The sequence below is a fragment of the Oscarella lobularis genome, chromosome 10 (genome assembly GCF_947507565.1).
Source record: "Oscarella lobularis chromosome 10, ooOscLobu1.1, whole genome shotgun sequence".
Lineage (NCBI taxonomy): Eukaryota > Metazoa > Porifera > Homoscleromorpha > Homosclerophorida > Oscarellidae > Oscarella > Oscarella lobularis.
The window spans coordinates 617,930-637,548 of record NC_089184.1 but is presented as its reverse complement, the minus strand read 5'-3'; the positions used below and the strand labels follow the sequence as shown (position 1 = coordinate 637,548).

General features: G+C 46.8%; 1 protein-coding gene across 4 annotated transcripts in view; it reads right to left on the bottom strand.

Moving 5' to 3' along the window:
• The window catches only part of LOC136192060 (dynein axonemal heavy chain 5-like), a 20,173-nt gene extending 554 nt beyond the window's left edge, over positions 1-19,619 (bottom strand). For 2 of the 4 annotated variants that reach the window (XM_065980554.1, XM_065980555.1), the window contains exons 1-85: positions 18,960-19,619; positions 18,731-18,901; positions 18,431-18,635; positions 17,197-18,378; positions 17,094-17,146; positions 16,919-17,039; positions 16,733-16,861; positions 16,493-16,680; positions 16,356-16,440; positions 15,972-16,301; positions 15,243-15,923; positions 15,057-15,188; positions 14,832-15,007; positions 14,680-14,770; positions 14,346-14,624; positions 14,226-14,287; positions 14,123-14,174; positions 13,945-14,076; positions 13,784-13,893; positions 13,632-13,728; positions 13,370-13,567; positions 13,247-13,312; positions 13,101-13,193; positions 12,939-13,046; positions 12,577-12,888; positions 12,390-12,521; positions 12,282-12,341; positions 12,065-12,229; positions 11,899-12,010; positions 11,722-11,846; positions 11,600-11,668; positions 11,440-11,538; positions 11,254-11,388; positions 10,975-11,198; positions 10,748-10,914; positions 10,653-10,697; positions 10,469-10,608; positions 10,221-10,422; positions 9,927-10,171; positions 9,781-9,870; positions 9,623-9,730; positions 9,480-9,566; positions 9,364-9,428; positions 9,242-9,311; positions 9,053-9,195; positions 8,919-9,005; positions 8,799-8,868; positions 8,629-8,746; positions 8,481-8,579; positions 8,327-8,427; positions 8,126-8,269; positions 8,001-8,075; positions 7,781-7,951; positions 7,591-7,728; positions 7,281-7,543; positions 7,034-7,226; positions 6,873-6,980; positions 6,673-6,812; positions 6,477-6,611; positions 5,731-6,415; positions 4,935-5,684; positions 4,675-4,886; positions 4,497-4,625; positions 4,336-4,441; positions 4,091-4,288; positions 3,881-4,039; positions 3,616-3,825; positions 3,405-3,556; positions 3,162-3,347; positions 2,997-3,108; positions 2,753-2,947; positions 2,568-2,704; positions 2,407-2,505; positions 2,221-2,356; positions 2,084-2,170; positions 1,844-2,029; positions 1,596-1,784; positions 1,411-1,527; positions 1,248-1,359; positions 1,073-1,197; positions 707-1,024; positions 531-647; positions 268-474; positions 144-218; positions 3-89 (exon numbers count right to left, since the gene is read on the bottom strand). In XM_065980554.1, the coding sequence (XP_065836626.1) occupies positions 3-89; positions 144-218; positions 268-474; positions 531-647; positions 707-1,024; positions 1,073-1,197; positions 1,248-1,359; positions 1,411-1,527; positions 1,596-1,784; positions 1,844-2,029; positions 2,084-2,170; positions 2,221-2,356; positions 2,407-2,505; positions 2,568-2,704; positions 2,753-2,947; positions 2,997-3,108; positions 3,162-3,347; positions 3,405-3,556; positions 3,616-3,825; positions 3,881-4,039; positions 4,091-4,288; positions 4,336-4,441; positions 4,497-4,625; positions 4,675-4,886; positions 4,935-5,684; positions 5,731-6,415; positions 6,477-6,611; positions 6,673-6,812; positions 6,873-6,980; positions 7,034-7,226; positions 7,281-7,543; positions 7,591-7,728; positions 7,781-7,951; positions 8,001-8,075; positions 8,126-8,269; positions 8,327-8,427; positions 8,481-8,579; positions 8,629-8,746; positions 8,799-8,868; positions 8,919-9,005; positions 9,053-9,195; positions 9,242-9,311; positions 9,364-9,428; positions 9,480-9,566; positions 9,623-9,730; positions 9,781-9,870; positions 9,927-10,171; positions 10,221-10,422; positions 10,469-10,608; positions 10,653-10,697; positions 10,748-10,914; positions 10,975-11,198; positions 11,254-11,388; positions 11,440-11,538; positions 11,600-11,668; positions 11,722-11,846; positions 11,899-12,010; positions 12,065-12,229; positions 12,282-12,341; positions 12,390-12,521; positions 12,577-12,888; positions 12,939-13,046; positions 13,101-13,193; positions 13,247-13,312; positions 13,370-13,567; positions 13,632-13,728; positions 13,784-13,893; positions 13,945-14,076; positions 14,123-14,174; positions 14,226-14,287; positions 14,346-14,624; positions 14,680-14,770; positions 14,832-15,007; positions 15,057-15,188; positions 15,243-15,923; positions 15,972-16,301; positions 16,356-16,440; positions 16,493-16,680; positions 16,733-16,861; positions 16,919-17,039; positions 17,094-17,146; positions 17,197-18,378; positions 18,431-18,635; positions 18,731-18,901; positions 18,960-19,132 (14,637 nt within the window). In that variant the 5' untranslated portion in view covers positions 19,133-19,619. The remainder of the gene's footprint in view (positions 1-2; positions 90-143; positions 219-267; positions 475-530; positions 648-706; positions 1,025-1,072; positions 1,198-1,247; positions 1,360-1,410; positions 1,528-1,595; positions 1,785-1,843; positions 2,030-2,083; positions 2,171-2,220; positions 2,357-2,406; positions 2,506-2,567; positions 2,705-2,752; positions 2,948-2,996; positions 3,109-3,161; positions 3,348-3,404; positions 3,557-3,615; positions 3,826-3,880; positions 4,040-4,090; positions 4,289-4,335; positions 4,442-4,496; positions 4,626-4,674; positions 4,887-4,934; positions 5,685-5,730; positions 6,416-6,476; positions 6,612-6,672; positions 6,813-6,872; positions 6,981-7,033; positions 7,227-7,280; positions 7,544-7,590; positions 7,729-7,780; positions 7,952-8,000; positions 8,076-8,125; positions 8,270-8,326; positions 8,428-8,480; positions 8,580-8,628; positions 8,747-8,798; positions 8,869-8,918; positions 9,006-9,052; positions 9,196-9,241; positions 9,312-9,363; positions 9,429-9,479; positions 9,567-9,622; positions 9,731-9,780; positions 9,871-9,926; positions 10,172-10,220; positions 10,423-10,468; positions 10,609-10,652; positions 10,698-10,747; positions 10,915-10,974; positions 11,199-11,253; positions 11,389-11,439; positions 11,539-11,599; positions 11,669-11,721; positions 11,847-11,898; positions 12,011-12,064; positions 12,230-12,281; positions 12,342-12,389; positions 12,522-12,576; positions 12,889-12,938; positions 13,047-13,100; positions 13,194-13,246; positions 13,313-13,369; positions 13,568-13,631; positions 13,729-13,783; positions 13,894-13,944; positions 14,077-14,122; positions 14,175-14,225; positions 14,288-14,345; positions 14,625-14,679; positions 14,771-14,831; positions 15,008-15,056; positions 15,189-15,242; positions 15,924-15,971; positions 16,302-16,355; positions 16,441-16,492; positions 16,681-16,732; positions 16,862-16,918; positions 17,040-17,093; positions 17,147-17,196; positions 18,379-18,430; positions 18,636-18,730; positions 18,902-18,959) is intronic. The other 2 variants (XM_065980556.1, XM_065980557.1) reach the window with 2 other exon arrangements.

The window sequence follows — 19,619 nt, the reverse complement described above, 5'->3', positions numbered from 1 at the left end:
ACGTGCTCTTTATCTCGACCGGTGATTTCTGTCGTGCAGACGAATTGATCAACGACGGAAAATTTCTTTTCGTAGTCGCGGAATGCGTCCTAAGAACGAATTCAGGGGGGTAAAGTCGCCTATGAGAGATTCTCCCGTTGCACCTGGATTAATGTAGATAGCAGGCCTCTTGGATTGGCCAGTGCTCCGAGCCAAAATCCAGGAACTTTGTCCCTTCCCTGAAACTTCGGTTTACACGAGCAAATTCTAGATTTAATTGGCTGTTACCAATCCGAGAGCTCGATCGATATGCTGGCAGCACTGATTCAAGTCAGAGACAAACGCCGAGGGAGTCCACTTGCTCCAAACGCTCGAATTTTGAGGAAAATACGAACGCCATGTCAATGGAACTTTTCCTTGCCGCAAGCTGCTTGCAACAACAACGCAAGAAAAAGGAAGAACAGAACCAGATCTGTCCAGAGCGTCCTTCAAACACTGGGCAAAGAAACAATGAATGACTAAGACAAAGAATGAATAGACAACAAGCACACCTGAAGGTCGTCCCGAATGCGATCTACGCCATCCTGAAGGATTCGAACTTCTTCCTTGATCCACAAGCAGTACGGGCTGCTGCTACCAAACTTTTTCAATTTTTCTGAAACGTTCTCCTGCAGGAAAACAGTTCGCAGCACTGCAAACGAACTAGGTCACGATTTTTTGTCCTCACCCTGCTCCAACCCTTGAAAAGTTTTGACCCCAAGCTGTTGACCAGAGTTGGAAGCTCTGCTCCAGCCGGTTTCAAAAAAGACGCCAGGCTGCTCGAGAGAAGGAAATTCGCATTTCGATCGATTGCACTTTTCGTCTTCTCCGCGGCTAGCCTGGCTGGAGATGACACCTTCCTTGGCAGAGAATGCGAAGTTGACTTCAAGCTTCGCAATGGTGCCAAGGTGTCTTCCGTCATGCCTTTCGTCAACAACAACCGATCAAAAACGTTGAACAGATCAGCTAATAGTTCAAAGCTGTGTCCTTCAGCAAAAGCATCGGCCTAGGAACAATATAAAAATGTTTGATCGTGCACGAGATAATTCTCTACCTCCAAAACTTGAAGCGGCCCGCATATGTCAGAGCAATTAGATAAATTGGAGTTTTGAATTGGCTGCGCTATGTTGGCAGCTCGTAAAGGAGAGGAAAACGTTGAGGACGGAACTTTGTATTTGCCTGTGAAAAAAGAAAATCTAATTTTTAAGCAAAAACAGTTTCTTTCGTACTTCTGAGCATTTCGTAATCCTTTTTAACGGCTGCCGGTGTGAACCAGTGGTCAATGACAGAAGAAACGACGGTATAGTCGTTAGCGTCCAAGACTTGGCTTCCGTATACAAGCTAAACAATAAAATGTTATCCACAAAAGCAGCGTAAAATGAGAAATAGAACCTGAGTAATGTGATGACGAAGACCTGCCCACGATAAGCCCTTTGCGCCCGTACTACCCCAGCTGGGATCGACTTTGTCTGCCAAGGCAAATTCTTCTCGAAAGTAATGAAGAGCGTCCTAAATTGAAAGTCATCGTCGAGGAATTACTTTAATTAATTAATTAATTAATTATCTTCCGTGTGTACCAGAAAATGTCTGAAATTCCACTTGCAAGACGTTCTTAATCCGTTTCTTTTCAACTTAGAGCGTACTCTAAGAGTGCTATGCACGAAGCAGAGGTGATGCAGCAGAGGGCCCCATTCACTGCGAGGACTCCAGTTCATCGTGCCAGAATCAATTAATTTTAAGCACGTCAAGGCGGAAGGAACGAGAGACTAAAGCGAATAAGCGATCATTGGCTCGTTCTTTTTTTCCAGCTCTGCTCGTGTCTTACCAGTGGCGTGTCAGTCATCACTTTAAACGAATTGGACAGAAATTGGCTCGCTGTTTTAATTTCTGCGTTTGCTGATATCCAGAGTCGAAACGAACTTTTCGTCTCGGATGCTGCGGTAAAGAGCGCATGTAAAGTTGCCAGAAATTCCGGAGCAATACGGACGCATTCGACAAACACCCAAAAACCCTATAAACGAAAATCTATAAGATTGAATCAAGAACTATCGTGACGGCAAAAAACCTGGCGCATTCCACTTTGAACTAAAGCGGCAACTTTATGACTTTGCGCCTCGCTGATCGTAGTGACAATCGTAGTCTCCAAATCAACCTACGGTCAGAGGATAGAAAAGCAATACGATTGTAATTTTTAAAATTCACCTGTTTCTGCTTTGCTAACGAAGAGACAAGATTAAAAGACATCCCTGGTTCCTCGTCGTACAACAGCACAATCGGTACCGAAGCGGTCGACTTGAGGTAAACTTGGTGAAAATCAAGAGGAGATTTTTCTCTGAACCTAAAGCAAATAGCTTTGATCTACAGACTAGAAAAGATTAAAGAGAATACTCTTTGCCAAGAACAGATCCAATGAACAGCTGAAGAGCAGACAACGATTTTTTGTGCCGAATCGTTCTCAAGACAAGCAATCGTTGCAGGGGCGTCAGTCTGGAGATTGATAGTTCGCAATTTAGAGGTTGACTGAAATTTTTAGTGACTATTTTACGAACTTCTGGTCTAGATTTTCTGGTATAGTGATGGCTTGTAGTTGCTCAGATTCACACAGAGACTTCCACTGGTTTTCTCTTCCTTCTCTCAGGACTCGTTCCAATGGTTCAGTAAACCAATCAAAGACGAAAGCTAGCGTCTATAGAAACTCACGCGTCAATTACAAAAATTCTCGGCAGCACCGCACCTGACTGCGATGCCAATGGTCCTCCGTCATCCATTCAAAAGGTCGTTTGTTAAAGGTGGCGGCATTGGGCGCAGAGATGCCATCAGGCAGAGATAGACCGTTGGCGAGAGACGCAAAGGCATCGGAAGCGACAGCAATGGGATCCAACAGAAACTTACGCTCCAAATCTGTGACATTTCCCTCAAGTCGTTCAACCTGAGAAAGAGATTAACTGCAAAAGTACGCACAGCGCACCGCTGCATACCTCCACAGCAAGAAAGGCAGAAAAAGCAAGTCTATCCTTATCTCTGATTCCTTGAATAGCGTAGTTAAAGACGTACGACGTAAGCCGGTCTATGACGGTCTTGTTCGAAAGTCTAACATTTTTTGATTACGCAAATATAGCGTGCATCTCATCAACAACACTTGCCTGTTAGATCCGGATATGGCTGAGTCAAAAATGCGCTGAAAGTGACCCCAAGACGCGGAGTAGAGTGGGTCAATGAATCCGAAACATCGAATTGTGTTGAATAGTATTGCGCCGCGGTTGCCTATGTCGGCGAGCATTTCCACCTGGCGAACAGTCACTTTTTCATCGGCGAGACTTTGTGTCAAGCTAAAGGAGATCAGCCGGTGAAAAATAGCCCAGTTTAGTTTTGGTGAAAAATTCGACCTTTCCATAACACCGTCGTACGACTCTTTGAGCGAAATCAGATCTTTGGTGATGGACAGATCCCCGAGCATCCTCCTGGTGTCGGTCGTTGTGAGACAAAGAAGCAATTGTCGTTCGAGTACTTCGGTTCTATCCAGCAGACGCGTGATATCCTTTTGAAAGAGTCACGACTGAGTTGATCGTTGTTGCATGCCGCTTGCGTCTCACTCACCCTATCGATTTTGCGTCTTTCGTCGTGAAGACGAGTCTTTTCGAGAAAGACGAAGCGATTGACGAGCAACTGCTGTACGCCGTCGATAAGCGGAGAAAAGTCTATTACGTGGAAGAAGGCTAAAACTTGCGAGGACAATTTCCACGCATCTGTGTCCGTAGTGAAGTACAGACAGAAATCCGGATTGCAGTCAATCTCTCTGTCAGCAACCTAAGGAAAGCGCTGTAAGAGCACAGACACTATTAGTCGTGCACGACAACCATACCAAGATCTTCTTGAGAGATCCGTCTTTTATGCTTTTTTTGCAGCGCGAAAGATGCACGAAGAAAGGATTTTCCAAGAGCGCTTCTGTATCGACTCCCGTAATAATCAACGACGACCCTCTTGACAATGCCGTTTCGAGACAGTTCTTTAGATGCGGATTCTAAAGAGGAAGACGAGTAGAAAATGACAACAGCAGGCGAAAAATCCATACAGCGTAAGAAATCGATGTCGTCTCGGAGGGCTTGACATTTTTCAGCCACCTCTCGGCAAATCCATGAGAATCTACCAAAATAGGCCAGGCGGAGCAAAACTGTTGCATGGTTAGCCAGGAGTTCTGAAACGATATGTAGTCTGTAGGCAAGGATTGCTGCTGCAAATTTCTTGTCAGTTTGGGAAACACTGTTGGGGTCTAGACAGAGCCTCGCGCATAATAACCACAGTTTCTACCATACTTACTCTGCTGTGCATAAACTCCAAAATCGAGACATTTCTGAAGAGAAGGTTTTCTGGAAGAAGCAGTTTTCTACCAATAGCAGAAACCACCAGGCCTATCATCTTAGTTCTGCGTTACACGAACGCGTGTGACTCAGACTTCAATTAAAATGTCAGTGAATTACCTCGCAGCAGGTTGCAGAGGAGAACAGTAGGCAACAAATGCGGCAGCGAGAAGGCAATTTGTAACCAATTCAGAACTGTTTTCAAGATCAGTCGTTCTTTTGCGCCACTCGATCTTCAAATTCTCCAATCTACGAAAATGAGACAATAGTTATCGTTACGAGTAGAAACGTCTCTCACAGTTCGAGTGCCATTTCTCCGTGTTTTAACAGTTCCAAAGCCGTTTTCCTTTGTTGATCGACATCATATTTCTGAACAGCAACGTTTTCGAATTCCGCTTGAAGTCGGTCTAGCTCCTCTTGAAGTCGAGGAATATCGGTGTCATTTAGCTCCAACTCTTTTTTCGATTCCTTCGCAGAACTTTCACGAGCTGTTTCGCCCTTTCGCGGAAGCTAAAACAAAAGATAGTCTCACAGCCTAAATACCATTGTACGGTATACCTTTTCGTCTCTGATTTCCTGCTGAAGCCTCTCCACTTCTCGATGGAGATCTTCCAACTGAACTTCATTCGATTTATGCGGCACAAAAACGCTGTGATAGCGCAGCAAAGCCTTGACGTACGCAGTCAAAACGGCTGCATCTTCGGACGCATGCTTCGCAGCGGCAAGTGTGATAATACTTTGCTGCGGCTGCTGACTCGCACTAGCACTGCCCTTTGATTGACTCTTCCTCGTCGCTTTTCGACTCGGCTTTGACTCGTCGATAGTCTCGGCGTGTTCGCGCGCGGGACTGCCCAGATAGTTCTCGATGAGAGCCGCTAAGTCCGGAGCGAGACCCTCCTGCCAGGGAATGCCTAAAACGGCGTCGACGAACTTTTGAGGATCGCCTATTTGCGACTGTATCGTCGTCCACTGATCTCGATCCAATTTCGCCTGGGTTCCGTCGCCGGGAAGAAAGGAGGGTAGGGTCGCTGTAGGAATCGTTCGCTTTCGCGAGCTGCTTTGACTTTTTCCCGGCGTCGGCGCCGAACTGTTGGCGCTGCCGCCGTCGCTGTTGACTGGACCCGGCGACGGTTCGTGCGAGTCCGCCGCCGCCGCCGCCGCCGCAGCCGCAGCCGCCGCGGTGGCTTGAAGCTGTCGTATTATAGTCATCATGAGTTCCATTATAATTCCGACGAGTCGCGGCGGATTGACGAGCGTTCGTATGCGTTCCACGGTATTTCTGTCCATTTTGCCGCGCAGCAAAAGCACCTAAAGAGAATTTACTAAAAAGGAACAAACATTGTTTATGACAAACCTCTTCTTTGCATCTCGACAGTTCTTCGCCGAGCGGTTCTTGACTTTTCTCGACTTCCGCAATGGCACCGAGCAGTCGCTGGTGCCTTCGATCGTATCCCTCTTCAGCAGCACAAGCCAAATCGTCTTCCATTTCGGCATCATCGTCGAAAGGAACGTCGCGTATCTCCGACTCGTGGGCGGCCGAGAGCGCCTTGAGAAACTGGCCGCCCGTGCCCAAACTCGATTTCAGCTGCTCCAATGAGGCGGCCGTCGACGACATGACGACGAGAAGGCCGGCGGCTTTTTCTGATAATTCACGATGCTCTATCTCCAGTGTAGCAGCCGTTTTTTTCAGCTGTTCGGCGTGCTTGATTCCGTCATCGAGCGCGGCCAATGCTAGACGCAATTGTTCGAGCACTTGCGCCGCTTCGCGTCTCTTCTCGAGATAAATGTCTTGGAAGCATCGGAAGAAACGTTCGAGGGTCTTGGGACCGACGAAGAGACGGGTCGAGTCGATTTTCGCATTTAGTTCGTCTAGTCTGTCATAGAGCGCCGTCTTCGAAGTGAGTTGAACAGAATCGTCGTTGATCTTTTCGAAAGCTTTGACAGGAGGCACTCGCGCCGGTTCTCTTGTCCAAGGAAGCTGATCCGAGTGCTTCAGAACTTGACAGTGAACCGATGCTACTGTATCAGTGAGCAAGTCCCTACTCAAAAGAAGTCAACGATTTCCTATGAGACGCTCTCTTACAGAACAGCGAATCTCACTTCGAAATAGGAGCCGATTCTTCTTCGCACCACGTCTCGTCCACGAGCTTGCAAACTGTAGACGCGGCGACGTCATCCTTTCTCCAATCTTTTACAAAGAGAATATGACAACTGCCAATTATGCCGGGATACAATCTGAAGCAGATGATGAATCCCTTTGGGGTTCGCCTAGTTAGTGTACGTCAAATCAACTTACAGTGCTTCATCTTTGACTAAGAAACAGTCGGGAGAAACGCAAATGATCAATCGCATGTTGCATCGAATCCTCGCTTTGAAATACTCCAACGGATCGGTGACACTATTTGGAAAATCCTTTTTGATTGCCGGTGCCAGTGCCTGCAAAACAACGAGCAAAAAAGTTCCTCTCCTAGTCGTCGTACGTGCGTGCATACTAACGTGCAAAAATCCCTCGAGTTCGTCGTTGGAAAAGAGCGTCGGATATTCCCCGCTCACTGTGACAGCGTAGACCATTTCCAAAATCACAGGATTATTGAGATCGTTCTCCTAGACAGAAAAGAAGAGTATTGTCCAAATAAGTCGTTTCTTACTCGCCGTACCTTCAATATTATTGCACAGCCTTTGCCCTCGCATCCGGCCAGCCTGTATGCAGTTCTCAACAGTTCGTGAAATACTGAGAGCTGGCCGCCAGCAACGCCGTTGGACAAAAGCTCATATCCGTTCATGTAGAGAGCCAGTTTGGAAAGGCCAGTCAGGTTCAGGCCGTATCGTCCAATCACAAGAACATTGCCTCTAGAGAATCACCAGATTGGTATATCGAAACTTAGATTGGCCTCTTTCATTTACTTATGCGATAAGTATCGTTGTAGTTTGACAATGTCAGACGCTTCAGACGCGGACAGCGGGACGTCGAAGTCCACGGTGTTCACCTCTTCTCTGTATCGTTCAGCGTATTCATTTATACATTGCCATAAAGCCCGCTCTTCTTCTATCAGCTGAAAATTCAGTCTAGGAACGTTACAGCAGACGCTAGCCCGTCGAGTTTTGAAGCCGCGAATTTCTTTTGAAAACGTGATAAAATGCACGTTCTCTGTGTCGGTTTTCTTTCCCTGAAAAGGGAATGAGATGCTAGGTGAAATTTACAGAACAACGTTACTTTGAACAGGAGCGAGTCGATCGTCTGTTCCATCCATTTGGAGTCGGTTTCGCGAGATAGTCTATTGAGGAAGACGTGACGGCATTCGTGTCGCCAAAGCGTCATAGCAACGCTTTCGTCTCCAATCCATTGAAATGCCTAAGATAACCAAAAATTGCGTTGGCAAAATTTAATGAAGAGCCGTTCTCACTTGAAATGTTCTCATAATGTCTTGGATTGAGAAATAGTAGTAACTTCTGCCACTAAGTTCGCTGGGCTGCAGGGTTTTGCACAGCAATTTAATCAGAGCGAGCGAATAGTTGACAATGTTGTCGTGAAGATTTGTTGAAAGCGTAACGCTGTTGTTTTGAAGCATGCATCCCTATAAAGAGAAAATTCTAGCTATGCAAGGCCAAAGGAAGTCGACTCACTTCCAGTGCCGAATAGATAGTGAATTTCAAGGAGTCATCTGACGGTCGTGGACAGTAGATTATAGCAAAATGTCTCTGCAAGAAAATGATAGCACATTTACGCTGGTAACAACTTTGAGGCTTACTCTCAGCTTTTCGGCCACTGTAGGCATATCGACGCCTTCTCTATACTGAGCTGCAGCACACAACTGCACATCTTCCAGATGTTTCCATTCTCCCACTTTGGCTTGATTGTAGTATCCTCGATGATCAATAATTTGTCTGAGAGCCTAAATAAAATCATCGACCGTAGTTAGTCGGTCCAGTCACGCCGATTTCTAATTTACTTCGTGTATGGGTTGGTCTCCATCGGCATTGACGGCTGCCAAATTCAAATCGTCGACAAAAAGTTCCATTGCAGCTCGGTATCGAGGTCCGTACGTAAAGCCTACACAGAAACAACAATTGACTGCATTGTAGCACTGTCTGAGATTTTCCTACCTTGCCTGTGATACATATTTACGTCGAAAAAATCGTAGACCTGACTGAGTGACGACGACGGACAGAAAGCCATTTTTTTCACAATAGAATTAACGGAACCTGTAAATAGATGAGCACGGAAAAAATTATACAGAAGGCTCTATCGTACTACATTTTCCTTTCAGGCAATGATTTATAATAGTTGTTTTTCCGACGCCAGGAGGTCCCACCAATAGCACGTTTCTCTTGGAGAATCGCGCGAGATCAACCAAAAATGCCGTTCGAACCTAAAAAGGATTATAAACGATCAACAAAATCTATAAAAACTTCTAAGTGTACAGCTTCGGTGGTTTCCACGAAAACGTCTCCAAATTGATCAACGTTCACTGAAGAGGGCACCAGCTGAGGTCTAAAAGAAAGTGTATTACGTCACCGCTTGAGTGAAATAATCATTATGACCGAATTTGCCATGAATTGAATTCGCCGGACTCGTCGACGTAGTAGTCGTAGACCGATATTGGATTAGACGGATCGTCGTCCGGAAAGCTGCGCCAGCCAATCAATTGAGTAAATATTTTGGCATTTTCACGAACCTTTTTGTCAGCTTCTTGAGAACGCTGCTGAATCTAAGTGCGTCCTTTCCGTCCAGAAGGCCTCCAAAAGACCACACGATCGAAAAAACAAATAACCTCTCTACGTGCAATTCGTCAAATGTTTCTCCCGTCTCAGAATAATTCTAATGAAAGAGTATAAATTCTGGCAGAATCGCTTGGTTTATTTACGTCGAGAAGTGACGTCAAAAATGAGAGGCACGTTTGAAACATACCGGTTTCGCAGACCTTCACCATAGCACTAAAGAGAAAATCAGAGGTGTCTAAGAACTATAAAAATCAAAGTAATCAACCTGCACTCCTGCTGAACAAAGTAAGAGATCGTATCTACGAAATTACCAATCAACGGCCCAATAACCTGCGAGAAAAAAGATCGTCTCATTTATAAGTAAGTCTCTCTATGACTTGCTTTCTGCTCTTGATTGCTTCTACTTGACAGCCAAGCATCCGCTTGGGGTTTCCAACCCAAAGTGCCGTCATCAAAAAAGATAATGCCCTAGGCATGCATCCTTTCAATAGCTGACCAGCTTCAAAAATATCAGGTGGCCTCACAGTTTTCATTAAAAGAGAAGGAGACACGTGTTGAAGATCCGACAATTCCAACAGAATTTTCACGTTGATCGGAACTGGAACCTGCGATCCGTCACCGAGTCTCAAAATCTAGATAAAATACCTACTCTACTTGTCAGATTTCTTAGTCGTCTACCAACCCTTTCTTTGTTAAGAACGTGCTCAATGCATCCTGTCCACGCAGACGAACCTGGGCTATCGAGGCAGAGCCACGTTTGCGTGTTATTCATCTGTACGCACCCATTGAGCTCGGCACACACAAACTATTCGTCTCGGTAACAATCACCTTACAAGCCTTTTTCATTAGGCCAGTAAAGACTCCGTCTTGCCACGTAGCCGACTGTCTTGAACTGGCTTTGCCAAAAAAATCCGATAAGCTTGTCATGGCAACAGGACTAATGAAGTGCAATTTGTAGACAGTGGCTCCCGACGAGCTCGACTCTTCTTGAGCGAAATGATATGTGAGTGCCCTGGCTAGAGTGTGAACAGCCGTCGTTTTTCCTGATCCGGACGATCCAGTGACGACAACACCTTTAGATGGACCTAAAGCAAGCGTGCCCGCGCTAAGTTGCGACCTTACCTAGGCTATTTTCCAGCAAGACGTGGAGTTGCATAACTTTTTCAATCCACGGATCGTGAGGCTGGAAGGTCTGCGTCAGCGTTTCTGCGTAAACGGCTGATCGAATTTTGCCGAGCTCTGATTGGTCAGATTTCGGGAAGGAGTCGATTGGTACCTGAGAGTACCACACGTCGCGAAGAATATTTGCAAATGCCAGAGAATCCTAATGGAGACTCACAGATAAGGAGAAAAATAGCGGAACAGCTCACGTTAACGCTTAGTCTCGAGCCAAACGTTTCCCTGAAAACATCTCCAAGCAGAGCGTGATCTTGCTTTGCCTGAGGTGACAGGGGACCCAGGAAAGCGGCTTTCCGGTTGCTTGTCGCATTTCCACGGCTAGAAACTGGTCCTAAATTATGAAGTGAACATTTTTCGATAATCGTTGAATCTCACCAAAATTGCCCCCGCTGAACGAAGAATGTTGTTGTAGTCGCGAACCTTTATTATTAACGTCGTCAAGACTTTCTCGCATTAGGCTACTGCCTTACCAAAGCCCTTGACTGACGAAAGACTCGGCGATTGCATCTCGGTTGACGTGCTCACGCCTGGCGTCATTTTCACATCCAAGCGATCTTGATGCCGTCTCCTTCGCCCCGCTACTTTGATGAGAGAGTGCAATTGATCGAGATGGAACTGACTCTCGCGTCTTTCCGGTCTATGTTATGAGTACAGGAAGATTTAGCGGCATCCCAATGGCTTTCCTTTCTTTACTCACAGTTGGTTCTTGCAGAGAGTCACTGCTGTCACTAGTCTATCTGCGAGCATAGTCGGCGACCGAAAGCCTTCGCAAGTCATCCACGTTCGCACCAAAATCGATAGATCAGGCCGAATCAGTCCAACAGTGCGAAAGACAGCTTGAAGATACGGTGGTAATTTTTTGAAAGATTGTTCCCTTGGACAGGCAGTGGCAAAAATCGCCAGGTCCCGATTGACTTTCAACTAAAAGAAAGAAGGAATTTAAAAACCCGGCCAACATTTCGCAGAGAAGTAGCACTTTTTTATTAGCCACAACGCAAGCGTCAGATCCCGATTTTAGAGCCAATTGAAGAGAGTGAAGCGATTCCACTAAAACCGAAACTACGCCAGACGCAAGCCTATGAAAATCATCGAAGCACACCCAGACACCGCCCTGACAATGACAATAGCCAATCGCATGAAAAGAAGACAAATAGGTTTTTACCGCTATGCTTCCTTCCAAAGCCAGCGAGACGACGTTGGACTGCAAAAGCTCGGAGCAGCCTAAGAGGTGACAATACCTTCCAAACAGCTGGGCTAAGCCCTATATATTAAATACGTATGCATATATACGCGTACTGGGAATGATAGGGAAAATTTCTCACCATTACTGTTGCTGTCTTTCCAAAACCGGCTTCAGCAGAAATCAATACAGGTTCGCGACGATGCACCGCCTATATAGGAGGCTGAAGTAACCTGCATGGTAGCGATTTGTACCGCGTCTAACCTGAGACAAAGCCAGCAAACAGCGGTCCGTCGTAGGAGCCAATGTCAAAAGAGGCGCCAGTCCGTAATACTCAAAGTCGTAAACGGCACTCGTTTCAAGCAGAGAGACGTTGAATTTTGCGTCAGCTGAGTTGTGACAAGTGCGTCGTTTTTAACGTCATCAAAATGATCTCCTCACCGTCCAGATTTTCGGCGTAGAGCCTGCAATACTTTCTCCAGTCAAAGTCGACCAGATCCTTCAGTCTTCTCTTCACGAGATCATCAAGACAATCTCGCAAATGAATTCCCATCTAAAAAGAATGCCATCATCTGTACAAGAAAATTTTTCCGTTGACAATTTTTACTGTGAGGACTTGCTGAATTTTCTTTCTCTGTTCGGCGCTTGTAATATATTCTCCGCTTCTCCACATGCCCTTGACAAGCAAATTAGGTAGCCGATTTATGGCTACAGTAAATTTCTGTCGGAGCGTTGTCATCGCCTTGCGATCGTAACGAGAACTGCAAATCGCCTAAAAGCAAACACTGACACAACTCCCATGAAAGACGGGCCTCCACACTAACACTTTCGCACTGTTTTGTCCAGTAGTATTGGAGGGCAAGATAAGAAACTTGACCCGGATGCTAGAAGAACAACATTTAGATGCAAAAATCGTTTTTCGCTTGTCATACCATATAAGTAAACTCGTCGACGTGGAGTTTTTCGGTTTCCTTCACTGCGACAGCAAGATCGCTGCGCAACTTCACCTGAATCTCGGTCACAAGACGTGTCAGCCATTCCTCGACGCTTTCCGCCATTGAAACCTGTGAAATCGACTAAATTTCGCGAAAAGAAAGTCGCCGCGACATTTGCGTTTACGGGCGAGCTGAGTTCCACAATTTCCCCTTCCGCGGACTCAATCTTTCGTACGGCTGCCGACGGAGTCTCGACCGCTCCAAAACCGGAAAAGGATTTTTGTTCCTTAAGATTTTTCAGCGACGCCACCCCGAGCAATTCCGAAGCGACGGCCGAACGACGATCGTGACCGCTATTGCTTATCGTCTTCAAATGCAAAACGGCGACGTTCTTGAACAAGTATCTTAGACAGGGAGTAATAAAGGATGACGAATGAGCGTGAGTCAAGAGCGTCAGGAGATCGCTGTCGCAAACGAAGTAGAATCGAGAGAAGGCCTTCGAAAATACGTTACGAGGCTTTCTAAAAAGACGGGCGTCTGTCTAACCTTCCTCTTCGCGTCCAAGTACGCCCCGAGCGAAGCCTGACAGGATTCGAAGTCTTCCATAAAATGATCCAATAAGGTCAGTTTAGGAACGTCGCCTCCCAAGCAGCACTTCATATATCAACGTACCACTTTGCATTTTCAACGCAAAAATAGAGATTTTACCTGAAGGACAGTGCGAACTTCACACGATTTCCTCATCAGCTTCACCCATTGCTTGTCGATAGTTTGAAACTTTTTCGTTTCGTGCGACAAATCCTTAATAAAATAAATGAGTTCGTTCTTTTTCAAACAAGCCAGCCAGGTTTTACTTTAGCCACAGATGCCTGAGAGTAAATAGCTTCGAGACACATCCAGACGCTTTGAACGGCGAGCCACTACGAACGAACGCTAATTACTATAACGCAATGCACAGGTTTTTTTTTTTCGAAAACCTTTTCGAGAACGGCTGAAACGAGGCTCAGTTTGCTCGCCCATTTGTGCGCCGCGTCTCGAACGGGAGCAACGTGAGGCAGGGTCAACATCGTGGCGAGATTCAATTGAACGTCTTCTAAGAGATCAATCAGACTCTGAGTCTGATCAACGGACAGTGTCACAAAGCCCCTTGCTTTGTACGAGACGAACGGCAAAACCTTGTACATGGATGGAGAAACAGAATTTAATTTCAGTGACGTCATTAGAATGTATGTAAATCACCTGCTCGGTCCACTCTTCTTCGATTTGTTTAATCCTTTCCTCGAGCCTACATTCAGCAGAAGCTCTTTCGCAGATTTTCATAACAGCCGCCTTGTGCCTGAAATAAAACGCAATTCTCGCGAATTTTTCAAGCCTAGTCGTCGTCGTCATACTCGACCAGTCCCGCTTCGAGCAAATGAGACAATCTGAAGTAGTGAGCCTCGAGTTGAAATACTTTACCCGTCGTTTCCATCACTTCAACCCAATGCCTGTTCTGGATGTCCTGATAGAACATGAAAATGAGCCACTAAGAAGCCTTGAGAATAAAAGGCACCTCTGAAGAGAGCATTTTGAGCAAGGGGAAAATGTCTAGGTAATAGCAAATGGAGGATTTCATTTCTGAATAGGCGGCCCACGCTTGAAGGCGCTCCGGCATTTCCTGGCACGCTTTCCACAACGTCATCACCTACAATCAATTATCATTGATAATATATCAAAACTGGGCTTCCTACTTCATCTAGGCACGAGTTTAGGTCAACGTCTGACCACAGTCTTTCCTTAAATCTAAAGAAAAAAAAGCTCAAAAAAAATTGCAATAAGAATCATCCAACGAACCGCTCGTCAAAGACGACAAACTTTTGATACAACTCATATAGCATTCCTAGCAGCTCAAGCTCCTACAGTAAGACGAGTTCTCGAGTCCAAAACAAAGACGCTAGCTACTCCTGCACTTACCTCGCCGGTTTTATCGAGTTCCGGATAAGGCGTGATCGGCATTCCGAAAAGTTTCTGTACGGCACTGAACACGTCTTTCTTCGCCACGTGCCAATCGTATCGGGCTTGAAACGCGCGAAGGCGAGCGAGAGCTTCCGACGGTTTGAGGCCGGGAACAGACGGCCCTTCGGCGTCAAACGAATTTCGCAACTGTATTGCCTCGACGAGAAACTCCTTCACTTCTTTGTCGAGCTGTCTCTCAAAAGTGCGCCTTTGTTCGACCATCAGCCGATGGCGAACCTACAAAGAGGACGTTTTTAGACGTTATAGTGCGGTGATATGAGCTAAGCAATACTTGCTGAGCGAAAGAGACCAATTCTTTCCAAGATGTTCTGAGATTCTCGACGAGTTGGATTTCTTCGCGAGGCATAAAAATGTTAAAATCCCTAACAGACGCGGAGACTCGGGGACAAAGGCTCGAAAAAAAACCTCCGCGGCTTACTGCACCTCAACGTCGCGTACAAAAGTTCGACGGGATCGAATTTCAGATCTATTGTTTCGTCGGCTTCGATGAGCTGATCGGCGAACTGGAGGGAGGTTTTGAGGCAAGCGAGATCGTCCACGTCCGAGGCAAGATCTGCGGATATGATCGCCGAGTCGCTGTTAGCCGCATCCAGCATCGCCTACAAAAAAATGTATAAGAAATTCGGTAAAACCAAAGGAGTCCCTTACTTTGGCTCTTCTGTGAAGAAACAAGCTGTACTTGTTCTTCCAAAACACCGCCAAAGCAATCAGCGAATTCTTCACTGAATCGGTTCGAAGGCAAAGTGAGTCGATTTGAACTTCCGACGGTATCGTCCGCACCTACAAGAGAAACATACGTATGAGTGCTGGAAGCGTGGCGAACGTTCGCCGTACGTCGTTCTCGATCTTCTGAAATTTCGAAATATGAGAAAGGCTCGTTTTCTCGTCCGGATCGCTTTCGGCGAAGTCGACAAACGACTTGCGAATGTCGTCCTTCCAAAGAAAATTGTAGAGTCGAAGAGCGTCGATCTGGGCGGCGACTCTCGGCATCAAAGACGAGATCGACGTCCTCAACGATTCGCACAACTGAACTAGAGAGGAGTCGTTCTGGAGAGCGCATTGTATTATTTCGCGACCGTTGTGACTCCATCTGACGTCCGCAGGCGCATTCAATACAGTATCGACGACGCTGTCGACGCATTTTTGAATCTGCTCGAGGTCTGGGTTGACGACTAGAGCTGGAAACACGTTCTCTACTGAAGTCGAGAAGAGAACGCGTTTGCTGAGATTCTGCGAAAGACAGCGGAGCGAGAGAGCGACGTTGCGCTTTAGAGCGTTTGCCACTAGTCGCGCATATTGCGATAGCATCTCTGAGGACGTTTTTATTTCTTCTTTGGCCTGCTTCTGCTTGATTTTTTTTGGAGAACTCGAGCGTATTTGGATCTCTCTCGTGCACTGATCCACCGTGACGACTAGTTCAGCTAGGCGGCATTCAACGAGGAGAATAAGCGAACGAACGACAGACGTCCTCGAAACAACGGTGCTCGTCGTTCGAATATCAAAATCAAAGCAGTTCTAGAAAAAGCCCGTTTTTTGGGGAAAAATTTGCTGCATTTTCCTTACCCAAGGTCGAGACGTCAAAATGTCTTTTTCAACCAACAGCGGTTCGTTTTCGATCCTGGCAACAAATTGATCGACTTCGGTCAAGACAGAATTCGCCTTTGTCGTGACGGCTTTCACTTTCTCTACGGCGGCGGTGGCCTGGTGTAAAAAAGCGTCGATATTCATGCTATCCCACGTCACCGACACCCATCCAGGCTGGAGATGCTTGAGAAGAAAGGAGGCGTAATCGGGGAGAACAGACGCTATCGCCGGACTGAACGTCTCGATGGCTTCGTCGTGGGCGCGAAGCAAATGCTGAAGGAGTTTATGATACGTCTTGAACTGTTTCTCCTATAGAAAACGACGAGTATTATCTCTGCTCTACCGTCCACTGCATTCTGTTACCATTTTCAGGACGGAAAGAGCACTCTCGGGTACCTTGAGACCCAAGGTCTGCAATTGCTTTGCTTCAGACATTAGAGACAAGACACTAGAAGAGACAAAGATAAACTACTCTAATATTTTTCAAAAAATTTCTTTACTTCTTATCGACATTGACTACGAGGCGTCTTGTCTGTGAATTTGCAGCAGGAATGTATTTCAGCAGAGGAGCAGTCAGTCCTGCCTTGCACGAATCGATTTGACGACACCACTCGCTGAACCACAGCGATTCAAACGTCATCAAAGCAGTAGCTACTTTGTTGTAAAGTTTTACGGCATTGTTAAAATCCTACAATATTTAATCAAAGGCGCAATTTCTTCTATTTGTATACTTTGGTTACCGAATATTGAGACACCGTTTTGCTTTCCTTGAGCAATTGCATTGGGCTCTCAATGCGCTGAAACAGGTGCCTACTCCATGAGATGGCTCCAAAAACCGACGAAACGTCGGTCACGACCGTTTGGCTGCTCTAAAGAAAACCGAGTCGTCAGAAACTACTGCGAACGAAGATGACTCAATCGACTACTTTTCTTTGCTCGTATTCATTAACGACATTTTTCAATTCTTTATAGTAGGCGTCGAACGCTTGAAGATATTTGTCGCTGAGAACAAGAGAAAGCATGGGTCGTTTCTCAACACTTTTAAATCTGTAAGACGAGACGATGTACTCGGAATGCTTTCGCTGTGACAGATCATCTCACCGAACTAATAGATCAAGCATCCGACTTGCAGTCCATTTTTCACCCACGACACTCTGCGGAAAAAAATTGGGCCATTTTTTCGTGCACGATTACTTTTAGAAACCTTGAGATAATACTTGCACAGACACTCCTCTAGTTGCTCCATTTTAAGACAGAACACTTGATGAGTCGAAGGAAAAAGAGAGCCGCTCTTCCCGGTCAAGGCAAAAACGACGTCCAAAGTGGGGCACACGCTTGACATCCAACTTATTAAATACGCCAAGGCATCTTGCAAAACAGCAGCAACGTTCGTCTCCCTCTCGCCGTCGCCGTCGTCATCGTGCGCAAAGGCGACGTCGCCGCCTCGCACAACGCTTTCCTCTTCACTTAGAGTTTCCGGGTCGTCGTCGGTATCGTCATCACCTCCTCGTCCCACTCCAACGTCTTTCGTCTCGCTTTCAGAAGAGCTACCGGTCTCCTCACGAATTCCCAAATCGTCGTCATCGTCGTCATCGTCGACATTCTCGTCGCCATCGTTTTCACTGTCGGCTCCTTTCGTCTTATTGTCACTATCGTCGACAGTGCGACTTTCCTCAGTGGGACTCGACGCCGGCAGTTCGGCGACACCTAATCCAGTCTCCTCCGTCTCCTCTTCCTTAACAGTCATCATCACTTCAACGGAACGTCCCGGTAAACCTTGCATTCTCGCAACGAACGGCACCTTTCCATTCGTTTCGTCGCTTTCTTCGTTCGCCTTCTGGAAAAAAGTGTCGAACGCGTTCGCGATGATCCAAGGGGCGCCGATCAACGCCGCCGAAAGACTGGAAAATTGATCGAGAGTGCCAACGACGTCGGCGACGTCGTGCAAGCGCTTTTCGAACGCAAACAAGCGCGCGAAAATATCGTGAAGATCGACGAGTCCCAAGCCGGGAGAACTCGAATCGTTTTTCGACGACGATCGACGACCGTGGGACGAATTGCTGGCGACGGGCGACGAAAGCGGAGCCGGAGTGGACGTCGCGTCGAGACGAGCGGAACTCGGCGTTCGTCCGTTTCGTCTGGCGGCGCTGTTAAAATGTCTCAATGACTCGTACAAATCTTCCATCGACTCCTTGAACGTCGTTAGCAAGTTCGTGCATTCATCGATGAGGGTCGAGGTGCTGTGGCGACGACTTTCGTCGCCTGTTGACGTCAATTTGTCGTCGATTTCGTTTCGGATTTTCATCCAAAAGCCGTCTTGTCCCTCGTTCGTCGTAGTGTATCTTCGCAAGTGGTTCACACACAAAGTCATCAGCTGAAATGAAACCTAAAACAAGAGACGTCGTATCTATGAGATATGATGCATGAAGTTCTCGTGCCTCGGAAAGAACGAGCCCAAGAAAACCCGTCTTGGCGTGGTGTCTCGACGTGCTTTCCACACTCTTTATGGCCGCCGTGAGTTGACGAACGACATCGGACGCATCCTGAGGCACGGCATCGGGTTTGTCGAGACGATCGAAGAATTGCTTCAGCGATTCCAAATAGTGAACCTTGTCCTTCGCCTCGTTGACAGCGTCAGTAATGCTAAACGCAATTCCCGACAATTAAACAAAATTAAAATTTTGACGTCATAATAAAATATTTTTATGACGTCAAAAACTGATAGAAGGCAGTGTTACTTCGCATTGATCTGCTTCCAGCGTTTGACCAATCGGGACTTGGTTTGCACAAGGTGAGCCAAAACGAGATTGCATCGTTTCGTCTTCAATTGTTCCGTGATAAATAGAAGCAAATCTCTCCTCCGCTTCCATCTCTCCAACTCGCTCAAAGGCCCCGACGTCACCGTCGACCTAAACCCCCAAATGTTTCGAAAAAATTTTTTTGAAAAATTATACGTCAAATATTCGCCTTTCTTCGACGCCCGTGAGAAGCAATCCCTCGATGACGACGAACCATTCGCCGACCAATTTCTCCGCTTCACTAATCGAATTCGTCGAAGTCGACGACAAATTTTGCCGACCGGCCACCTGGAGTCGTTTCAACTCGTCGATCAGCTCGTCGGACGGCTCTTCGAGTCGCATTCGTCGATTTCCCGACGTTTTTGACGTCGATCGGATCGAAGACGATAGATGATCGACGAGCGAGCGCAGCGGGACGCCGTCCGTCGCCTTTTCGTCGATTGCCTCGACGTAGTGACTGTAGACGCCTCTTAGCGCCAAATCGAGACCGACGAGAGGCGACGAGCCGCTTATTTTGCCGCAGGAGATCTCCTCTTCGAGACGGCGCACGTCGATCGGAGCCGTTTTGAGGAAATAGAGGCATGTCGAGCCGTTTCGAAGACGTTCTGGCAGCAGGCTGGACGACAGCGTCAAGTTACGCGTTGATAAACTATCGAGTTGCGCGCGGTCGCAGTAGAAAAACAATTTCGTCGGTCCGGCGGCTGTGAGGAAGATGCTGATTAGATCGGCCGTTTCAGGAGTTGTGAGAAAGTCTTCCAAAAGCGTCGGACTGTCGAGGGCGCCGAAGGTGAAAGCTTCTTGGAGTTTGGTGGCGAACCACCATAATCGG